The following is a 10,830-nucleotide window of genomic DNA, read 5'->3' as shown; positions in this document are numbered from 1 at the left end:
AAGTTTTTTTCTATAAAAAGTAATTTCTATTTATTTTAATAAGTTTAAATAAAAACAAGTCTCTGCAATGGGATTCTAAGCAATTTTTTCTTTTATCACTTGACGTTAAAATAACTATATATATGAAGAAAAAAACAAAAACATCAACGATTATGGGATACATGTTAATTGAATATTATGATATCAATAATCATCTTAACAAGTGCACAACTAAAATCAAGATACTCATTCAATATTTTTTTTTTTCGCCATCCGTAACTAATAATCAAATATGAAAGAAGAAAATATCCTTTATAGGTTAAGTAAGATTAAGAAAGAACGAATACAGGAAGCAAAGTAAGAACAACTTCTAAAATTAATTTAAAATGCATCTCAAATATTAATTCTATTAAAAGCTAAACTTAGTTTAAACAAATTATTTTTTTTCTAGTATTACTCAAATATAAATCATAGTACTTACTAACTTAAAAAGAATAATAAAGTGGAGTTAGTGAATTAAACAGCAATGTAAGTTCTAAAACGAGAAAATTAGATTAGCCAGAGCCAGCGAAGCATTTGCATAGGAAAATGGTAAGAGTGAGAAAGGAAGGTTCCAAGCCTCAAATCACAGATTTCATCTCCTTCTGCTTCCTCTCTTACTCTCATCACATCACTCCAATCTAACCGCACCATTCTTCAGACTGATACATTCATAGATCAAAATCAAAGGTAACAAAACTTCGCAGCAGGGTTGAATCCAATAGTGATGATGACGGGGAAGCAACAATCGTGGTTCTTCTCTCTGCGAGGTTCGCTCCTGTTCCTCGCAATCCTCACCCTTCTCTCCATCACCTACCTCGCTCTCAGATACTCCACCCCGCCACCCGAGGTACCCGTTTCTCCTGTTTCTTCCACCCCATTTCCCAATTTATCATTTTTCACCGCTTTCTCCGTTACCCTTTTGCTCTAGGTTTCCAAGTTCTCCGTCACCAAGCTCAACGACGCGCCGGGAACCGGGAAATATGAGGAGTGTGGAGGAGGAGGAGGAGAAGAAGGAGAAGAAGAACTGTATTCGGACACGTTTCACTCTCCGCGTGTGTTCAAGCTGAACTACGAGGAGATGGAGAAAAAGTTCAAGGTGTACATATACCCTGATGGGGATCCCAACACGTTCTACCAGACGCCGAGGAAGCTCACTGGGAAGTACGCCAGTGAGGGCTATTTCTTCCAGAACATCAGAGAGAGTCATTTCCGCACCGAAAACCCCGACGAGGCGCACCTCTTCTTCATCCCCATCTCGTGTCACAAGATGCGCGGCAAGGTATTTTCTTTCTCTTTCGGCATTCTCTTTTGTTGAGATCTGGGGAGAATGGTAGGAGAATGTTAGATGCTTCCATGCATTGCCGGTGTGTAATAACTGTGGATTTGATAGTTAAGGGGAAATTGTTGGAGATCTTGTATTGATTAGTGATATGACCAAAATGGTGAATATAAGTGGGGGAACGTCTCACTTCATGAGCTAGCTAACTTTTGGGGTTAAGTCCAAACTCAAAATTCGAAGATGGTATCTAACCTATCCTATGGTTGTTTGTTTGGCCACTTGTTATTAAAGTCTATCCAATGGTTATTTTTTGACCTCTCTAGTCACTTGTTTTTAGACCATCTATAGATGTCTGTTTTACAAACTTTAGACTCGAGATATCTTGTCATTGGGGAGATGTGATAAAGATTCGGCATTGTAGGTTCAAACTCAAAATTATAAAGAAAGTTATGAATGCAGAGGAAAGATTTTCAAAATTATAGATATCATCCCATATTGGATGGTTAAGTGACTGCTTCTAGGGGGAATTTGATCTCATGTTTGTGTTATGCAGGGCACGTCTTATGAGAACATGACGATCATAGTACAAAATTATGTGGAGGGCTTGATATCCAAATATCCTTATTGGAACAGAACCTTGGGTGCTGATCACTTCTTTGTCACTTGTCATGATGTTGGTGTGAGGGCAACGGAAGGTCTTGAGTTTCTTGTGAAAAATTCCATTCGAGCAGTATGTTCCCCCAGCTATGATGTTGGATTTATTCCGCACAAAGATGTTGCTCTGCCTCAAGTGCTACAGCCTTTTGCTCTTCCTGCTGGGGGGAATGATGTAGAAAACAGGTGAAGTTTTTCAAGTTCTGTGTAGCTCCACTTTAGTTTCGTTGCTTGCCGAAGTTGGGGAAGATTAGGTTTTGGGGATTGAATTTTCTGTTTGAATGACTTGTCGTCCTGCTTTTGAAGGGTTTGTTAATCTTTTATGGTCAGAGGGATGGAAGTTACCTGATATTTCTCAGAATGTTCAAAGACCTTTATCAGACACTGGCTCATGACCCTCAAGTCTTTAGTTATAACATGCTGCAATTTCTCTTTAGTTTCTGGTATCCTGGGTAAACACTATCTATGGTGTGGATCTTAAAAGCCTTCCATGCAGTACACACACTCCTTGGCAAGAGCTTAAGACAAGAAAAATGCCAGTGACTTTTGTGATTTATAATCTTGATGTTGCAACAAAAAGCTGTTCTGAGTTTCAATATTTTTTATTCTGTTCAAGAGCCCGGTTTTTAGTATGAAAAATTAATATAGAATCTACATTTCCAGCCACCGAATTAGTAAGGATGCGTAGCTAATTTCTATCATAAGCTTAATTAATACTGCTGGTGCATTCGTACACAGTTTTTTTTTTTTTTTTTTTTTTTTCTGTAGGGTCAATAGACAATGGTTCTATATGCATATCTATAGATTTTGAAAATTTATAAAAATCTGTGCCTTGCAGGACTACACTTGGATTTTGGGCTGGTCATCGTAACTCTAAAATTAGAGTTATTCTTGCACGTGTGTGGGAAAATGACACAGAACTTGATATTTCAAACAACAGAATTAGCAGGGCTACTGGGCATCTATTGTACCAGAAGAGATTTTACAGGAGTAAGTTTTGTATATGTCCTGGTGGATCCCAGGTCAATAGTGCACGAATAACAGACTCTATCCATTATGGTTGCATCCCTGGTAAGATAATCTTTCTAATGATTTTTTCCCTTTTGATTTTATAGCTGTGTATTCAGCTTCTTAGAACTGCATACCTAAAGGACTGATGGTACTGGTATATAATTACCAAATACTTGTTTTCTTGTGGTTTTTGTCGTTTTTCATGGATGGTGTGAGAGTGGTTGCATATTTATTGTATCTATTGAGAAACTTTTGAAAATCTTATCCTTGTGTAGACTAAATTAGTCAACCTTTGGTTTCTTCTATCGCTCCTAAGATTGTATAATGGAATTGAAACTTCATTGTGGGGTGATAATTGAGAGTCTGAATTATGGTGGTTTGATCATCAATTAATTAACTGCCTTTAAACTATGTACATAAATAGTTCAATTTGGAAAGGCATATTTGATAAGTGGAATAATAGCTGATCCTTTTATTGTTGGACACTGTTGGAAGTTGTAATACAACCATTGAAATGTGGAATACAAGAGGGAGTGGAGTTTGTATTGTGGAATTGGGGCCCAGGGACCAATTTTAGGATAACCTCCCCTTGTTCCACCCTTCTAATCTTCTTATTAAGGTCAAATTCAGCAGGAGCCATGTGTAAACAGAATTAAACAAGGATATTGTGAATGACATTTGAACTGTAACTTGCTTTTGAAAAAAAAAATATGTTCTGCTTTGTTATTCTTGCATTTGGGACAGGATTATTTAGGCTACCTTGTAACTGGCCTATATCTGCTTGTTGTTTTGCAGTGATATTGTCAAATTACTATGACCTTCCTTTTAATGATATTCTTGACTGGAATAAATTTGCTGTGATACTCAAAGAGAAAGATGTATACCAGCTTAAACAAATCCTCAAAAATATATCAGATGCCGAGTTTGTTGCACTTCATTATAATTTGGTAAAGGTATAAATCCTCTGATTACTTTATATGAAATCTATATATTAGTAAAAGATTTTAGATTTGTGCCTTTATCTTGTGTGGCATGTGAACCTTTTTTATAATTCAGAAAAACCTTTGCTTGGTCGGTAGAATTTTTCAGTCAATTGAATTATTGTTTTTATGTTGGAGCTCACATAAAGTTACTTCATTGCTCTCAGGTTCAGAAACATTTCCAATGGAATTCGCCCCCAATCAGATTTGATGCTTTCCATATGGTTATGTATGACCTCTGGTTACGCCATCACACGATCAAATACTGATATTTAGACTCACTCTAAAACACTCTTGTTTTGTATACAACTTACAGTTTTAGCAACCGAGAGAGCACTGTAAATAGGCAATTACAGTTTTGTATACAGCAGCTGGCTTATTCTATATTCTTGCACCCACAACATTTCAGTTAATTTGTTATTTGTTTGCTGTAAGGCTTTGTTGGGATGAAACTACTACATAGCCAAGATACTAAGGCTGGTGCAATTGTTCAAGTTGATAAAATCGTAACTAGAACATGGGTCGTTTGGCTTTCAATTGTAACACCTGATTGACTCATGGTATTTAACTGAGCTAGACATGATCTATTCTTACATAACTTGGCATATAATATTACCTGGAATAAAGGCCATCATGTATTAGTAGTCTAGTCATGCACTATCATTTGGGTCATCTAATTACAGTTCCACTACTATCTAAACTTATATGAGAGTTTGTGAGCATTGCAGTGATTTAAAGTTTCTTGGTTAACAAAATAAGAGTACGTTTCTTACGAGTATGCTCTTTTGAAAGCTTAGAAGGGCATCTTAGACTCGTCTTTTGTTTGTTTTATAAACGAAGGAAATATTAATTATTCGAGAGTCTTAGTTAACATAGGATATCGAATAAGAATTAAGGATTCAGAGGTAATGAAAAAGCTTAAATTCTAATAGATACATATTGTTAATGAAATATAAGTAATTTCCTTCAACTTTATATCTTATAAAAAGTAAGAAAAATATCATTATATTAAATGACAATCATTATCCAATTCATAGATTAAAAGCAACAACCCTAACCTACCCTAGGTCACTGCCCTAATTTGTATCATTCTCATTTCTCGCCTCACTAAATTACACATCTCTCACTAGTTAATACATTATATATTGTTTTTATTCTATTGGTTTTAACAAGACCACTGTATTACCTCCTTTTTAATCAACAAATCTTCAAAAGAATGTTGTTCCAGAATCTGACAGAATGAATGAAGAAAAAGTTAATTTGCAAGAAATAGATGCAGTCAATTCAGAAAAAGAGATCTGATTAAAATTCAAAAGGAATGTATACAACATTAGTGAGAATAAGATTATGAGTGAAAGGGAAGGAACAGTTCAAAATATGTTGGTTATTATTACTTATCCATCAGTAGGTTGTTTAACATTTATTGGCCCGATTTGTTTAAGAGATTGATAGAAAATAACAGTCATGGCTTATTGCTCTAGAATCAAGAATCCATTTGGTTCGAGAACAGAATTACCTGAACTTTCAGTTTTTGAAATCCAGAATTGATTAGCACTATGATTTTGTGAAGTAAAGGTTGTTGCAAAAGTGCCAGCAAAGCTCTATGATGCTTAGGAGTAAAAGTTAAACTAGAGTTTTCAGTGTATGTAAGATCATCTACAGCAGCATCATTGAATGTGGAGACATAAAAATTGACACTGATTCATGTTATGACAGAGAAAGGGGAGGGATACCCACCAGCAGAAGTAGCTACTGCTGATAAATTGCATAGTAAGTATAGAAATATGTCTTGTCCTAACGAAATTACAAGGAACATGACTCATACTCTCACACTTTTAGGTATTGTTAAGTTTGGACCAAAATTATCTACATTTACATACACTCTACTTTTGCGGAGTCATTGATAAAAGAAGCAGAAATAGACAATACACAGCAATGGGTGACAGCAATAAGATTGTAGCTCACTCTTTACATGATTTCATTTTCAACCTAACGTACATGATGCGGACAAAGATACGGAGATAAAATTAAATTGCAAAAATATGAAAATTTATTAGTTATACTTCATAGTCTAAAAAACAAAATCAAGAGAAACATTTATATATAAAAAGAAAAAGTCTAACAAAAGAAAAACCTATATAAATCATAATGTTTGACTCTCATTATCTTTATTGAAAAATTCAACTTCTAATTCTGGTTCACCAATCAGGAGCTTCATTGTCATGCAATGAAATGTCATCTTCTGCAATATTCCACAATTTAATTTCCCCATCTTTGTGTTTTGAGGAATTTTTCGAGAGAAAACAAAGATTACTATGAACAAATACTAAATCCTCAGTTCTTTTAGGTGTCATCTTATTCAAAGAATGTATAGAAGAATAAGTACTCCAATTCCTTTTACAACAAGAAGAAGAACATGGTTGTCCAAGTAGCTTAAGAGCTATCTTTTGAAGTGTTGGTGCATAAACTCCATGAACAATCCACCATGATTTTGCATCCATTTTATCTCTATCCCTTAAAGAGTCTTCATCCGCAAAATCTTTCATTCCTTCTGAAAAATTTGCAAACTCTATATCTACTTGTCTCCTTACATCCACATCATCAAAGTACCTCTTAAAACATTTGTTCCTTTCTTGAGTAAGTTCCACATCTTGATGTGGGGCACGTCTTTGTGAATCTTCATTTAACCATTCATGACTATAATATCTACAATATTAAAGATATATAAACATAAATTAACAAAATATTATAAATTTATGATATTATAAATAAGACATATACAACAAAATATAATCATAAAATAATTTAACAATATAATTACCTTGGATTTAGAGAATGAGCAAGACAATGAAGAGATGTGCTACCCTTAGTCCAATGATCAACTAATATTGATTTTAGTGCCTCGAAGAAGGATGAATGTTCAACTTTTGTCTTTCTCTCATGTTGGTATATGATCTTTCTCACATTTTCAATCATTGAATCCCACATTTCATATATTAAGTGAAGAGTGGCCATATCCGTATCTGTTTTTATAAGAACATCATAAATAGGGGCAGTAAAAACAAGTATATAATCAACCTTCATCCACCAATTATCCTTCAATAAAGTTTTTTTCACAAATTGTGCACTATCCACATTATCTTCTTTGTAAGAAGACCATTCATCACTGAGAATCATCTCTTGGAGTCCTTCTTTCAAACTTCTAAACCTTTTGAGCATGACAATGGTCGAAGCAAATTTTGTTGGAGCAATAGAAAGTCCTTTCAATGACGTGAAGGTATTGAACATTGACAATCTCATAGAATGCCCCACAATAAAGTTTTTAATAAATATAACATCATCAACCATTTGTGTTATCCAAAAACATTCTTTATAAGTATAAATATTATCTGCCGCACAAATATTTTTCAATGCAAGATTCAAGGTGTCAACTACACAAAGAGTCCAATAGATTGAAGGAAATTCTAATTCTATGAGCAAACCCGCTTCTTTACATATTGTTTCATTATCAGTTATAATTTGTACCACATTTTTTGGTCCAACCTCTATGATTGCATCTCTAATGTGTTTAGCAATAAAATCCTTGTCCTTTATCTTACCATATCCATCTATTGTCTTTAGAAACATTGGTCCACTCTCGGTGATAGCCATAAAATTTATAAGTGATCTTTGAGAATCACTCCACCCATCACTAACAATTGTCACACCTTTATGTTTCCAAGAGTCTCTTATAGGTTGCAAGAGATTTTCTACGTGACTTCTTTCTTTCAAGAGTAAAGGACCACTCAATTCATCATATGTTGGTGGTACATATCCACCAAGATTAGAAGTATTGGCAGCGTAAGAAAATGCACTCTTATAATAAGGATTTCTCGCTAGATGAAATGGTAATCCTGAAGAATAAAACATTTTTGCAATTTCACAATCAAGAGTATCTCTAACTCCAAGATTGAAAGAAGTTTCTAAAGGACTTTTGAGTTTTGGGTTAATAAAATCACTATTTGTATGTTTTCCTTCATTAGGTGGTAGGAGGACCTTTTTCATCTTTGAGTCTTCTATTTTCAATGTTGCTTCACGGTCTAATCTTTTAAACTCGACAAGTCTTGAAGCGGTCACATTTGGACAAATTCTAACTCCTCCTCCTGTAATTTTTAGTAAATGAGCTCTTACTCGAGTATAAGATCCATTGAATGAAAAATTACAAAGACTGCACTTAATCATATTATTTCCACCACCAGGAATTTTTCTTAACTTTGAAACATATCTCCATAGAGGTTTTGTTTCATCTTCTTGTTCGGTGACATGATTAAGTGCATTCATCTTAATTTCCTATAACAAAACAAATTGATTATAAAAAAATTACTTAAATATAAAATGAATATAAAAATAAAAATAAATTAAGCTAATAAAAATTATTAATTTATCTGAATATAAAAAATAAAAAATATTTCACAAAATAAATACAAATATGAAACTAAATTGGATCAAGAATGTTAGAGGAAAGAAAGAAAAAACACTAGGCACACTTTTTTTTTGACAATAAATTAATTAATATTTAAATAACTATATTAATAAAAACATTTAAATAATATATTAATTAATATTTAAATAACTATACTAATCAGAAATTTTGAATAACTATATTTAAATAATATAAATATAAATAAGATATTAAATATAAATTTTAAATAATTGTATTGAAATAGTGTATAAATAAAAATAATATATTAATCAGAAAAAGTCAATAATTATATCCAAACATTAGCACACTTTTTTTACAAATTCATGCAACTTTACCAAACAATTTAGTCTCAGGTTCCTAAATTATGTATAAATAATATATTAATTAATATTTAAATAACTATATTAATCAGCAGTTTCGAATAACTGTATTTAAATAGTATGTAAATATAAGCAATATATTAATCAGAAATTTTAGATAATTATATTTAAATAATGTATTAATATGAATAATGTATTAGTAAGAAATTTTAAATAATTAAATTTAAAAACAAGCACACTTTTTGTTTGACAAATTCATGTAACTGTTTACAAAACAATATTGTAAGTTAATATAATTTATTCTCAGGTTCCTAAGTTATATCTAAATAATATTAATATTTAAATAATATAATAAGATAAATAATATATTAAATAATATTTAAATAACCATATTAATCAGAAATTTCAAATAATTAGATTTAAAAAGTATATAAATCCAAATAATATATTGATCAGAAATTTTAAATAATTATATTTAATTAATGTATAAATATAAATAAAATATTAATCAGAAATTTTAAATAATTATATTTAGATAATTTATAAACATAAATAATATATTAATTAGAAAAAAAATCAATAATTATATTTAAGGATAATGATATTTTGACTCATTTTTAATTTATTATCTCAATTATTTTTAAATTATCACATCATATCACTTAGACAAAATTTTTCAAAATAAATAATTGAAGAGTAATTGGAATGTAGGTTGAAAATGGATAAAAATATTATTATCCTATATTTATTTAAACATTAGCACATTTTTTTTTTGACAAATTCATGTAACTGTTTACAAAACAAGCTCGTATGTTAATATAATTTATTCTTAGGCTCCTAAATTTTTATATAAATAATATATATTAATTAATATTTAAATAATTATATTTACATTCACATAATATATATATATATATATATATATATATAATATTAATTAATATTTCATAAATTATATTAATCAGAAATTTTAAATAACTATATTTAAATAATATTAAAATAAAACAATATATTAATTAATAGTTTAATAAGTATATTAATAAAATAAAAATTATAATTTAACCAGTTTCTATAATTTATTACTTCAACATAAAAAGTAATATTAAAATAATATGATTTATTACTAATTAAAAATAAAAATAATTAATTATTTAATATTTCTCATATTATCAAATTTATCATTTAAATATTATATATATATATATATATTACACCATTTATAAGTTTAATTTATACAAATAAATTATTTATTTAAATATAATAATAATTATATTAATTTTTTGAATTTAAATTTATGTAAATAAAAAAACACAATAAAAGAGGACACCTTAGAATTAGAAGGAGAAAGTTTGAACAGAGTGTACTAGGATGAAAGCAGAAGCCAAAAACGATGATAAACATAAATTGTCCATTTGTGATTGGTGAGAGCATTAAATTGAAACGCAAAATTAAACTCAGCATATTAAATTATTAATATAACTAAATTACTAAATTATTCAGAAAATAAAATAAAATTACCTTCTTCAGACCTCAGACTCTTCTTCTCGTCCCTTTCCTTCTTTTTTCTTCCTCTGCAACCCTACTCGTTTCTTCCTCTTCCAATTTCAACAACGCTGCAACTCCAATATACTCAATATCTTTTCTCGCCTGTGTTTCCAATCAATAATACACACGTTATTGTATTTTTTTCTCTGTTATTCTTGGAAAATTTATAGAAAAATTTAAGTTCTCTGTTATCTAAAGCTAGATATTATAGGAGATATGCAAGATCGTTCAGGTAAGATTTAATTCGTTTTTATTCTTATTTTTATTTTCTTTTTATTATGCGAAGATCGGGAAAGATTTAATTTCTTTTTAAGTTATTTTTATTTTCTTTTTTATTAAAGTAGATTAATTCGTTTTTATTCTTATTCTTATTTTCTGTTTTATCATGCGAAGATCAAGGAAGATTTAATTCCTTTTCATACTTATCTTTATTTTCTTTTTTATTAAAATAGATGCACGATTTTCATCTCAGACAAAAAAAAAAGTCACGGATAACGTATATTTTTTATAACTGCATGTTAACGTATGGATACGGGTATCATAATATCCGTATTAATT

General features: G+C 30.4%; 2 protein-coding genes across 3 annotated transcripts; one reads left to right on the top strand and one right to left on the bottom strand.

Moving 5' to 3' along the window:
- Nucleotides 1–539: 539 nt before the first annotated feature.
- Nucleotides 540–4,482, top strand: LOC114174326 (putative glycosyltransferase At5g03795). Its single transcript, XM_028059160.2, has 6 exons — nt 540–868; nt 950–1,300; nt 1,854–2,140; nt 2,793–3,025; nt 3,761–3,918; nt 4,113–4,482. The coding sequence occupies exons 1-6, from the start codon at nt 746–748 to the stop codon at nt 4,212–4,214; spliced, it is 1,254 nt and encodes a 417-aa protein (XP_027914961.1). The 5' UTR covers nt 540–745; the 3' UTR covers nt 4,215–4,482.
- A 1,627-nt stretch (nt 4,483–6,109) lies between these two features.
- On the bottom strand, nt 6,110–10,518 carry LOC114174583 (uncharacterized). Of its 2 annotated transcripts, XM_085668078.1 has the most exons (3): nt 10,246–10,518; nt 6,767–8,087; nt 6,110–6,651 (listed from the first exon to the last, which is right to left on the bottom strand). In XM_085668078.1, the coding sequence occupies exons 2-3, from the start codon at nt 7,987–7,989 to the stop codon at nt 6,144–6,146; spliced, it is 1,731 nt and encodes a 576-aa protein (XP_085524204.1). In that variant the 5' UTR covers nt 7,990–8,087; nt 10,246–10,518; the 3' UTR covers nt 6,110–6,143. The 2 variants fall into 2 exon arrangements, with proteins under 2 accessions (XP_085524204.1, XP_027915217.2); XM_028059416.2 differs by lacking the exon at nt 10,246–10,518 and having other exon boundaries at nt 6,767–8,284.
- Between the last annotated feature and the right edge of the window lie 312 nt (nt 10,519–10,830).

The sequence above is a fragment of the Vigna unguiculata genome, chromosome 2 (assembly GCF_037176805.1).
Source record: "Vigna unguiculata cultivar grain cowpea cultivar isolate G323 ecotype 2 chromosome 2, ASM3717680v1, whole genome shotgun sequence".
NCBI classification, from domain to species: domain Eukaryota; kingdom Viridiplantae; phylum Streptophyta; class Magnoliopsida; order Fabales; family Fabaceae; genus Vigna; species Vigna unguiculata.
This window is presented reverse-complemented; position numbering and strand designations above follow the sequence as displayed.

Excerpts from the sequence above, each read along its gene's own strand:
- LOC114174326 (XM_028059160.2), top strand. The coding sequence starts at position 746 with ATGATGACGGGGAAGCAACAATCGTGGTTCTTCTCTCTGCGAGGTTCG. Across the intron at positions 1,301-1,853 it reads GTCACAAGATGCGCGGCAAG|GGCACGTCTTATGAGAACAT; the intron begins GTATTTTCTTTC and ends TGTGTTATGCAG. Across the intron at positions 2,141-2,792 it reads GGGAATGATGTAGAAAACAG|GACTACACTTGGATTTTGGG; the intron begins GTGAAGTTTTTC and ends TGTGCCTTGCAG.
- LOC114174583 (XM_028059416.2), bottom strand. The coding sequence starts at position 8,265 with ATGAATGCACTTAATCATGTCACCGAACAAGAAGATGAAACAAAACCT. Across the intron at positions 6,652-6,766 it reads GCTCATTCTCTAAATCCAAG|ATATTATAGTCATGAATGGT; the intron begins GTAATTATATTG and ends TTAATATTGTAG.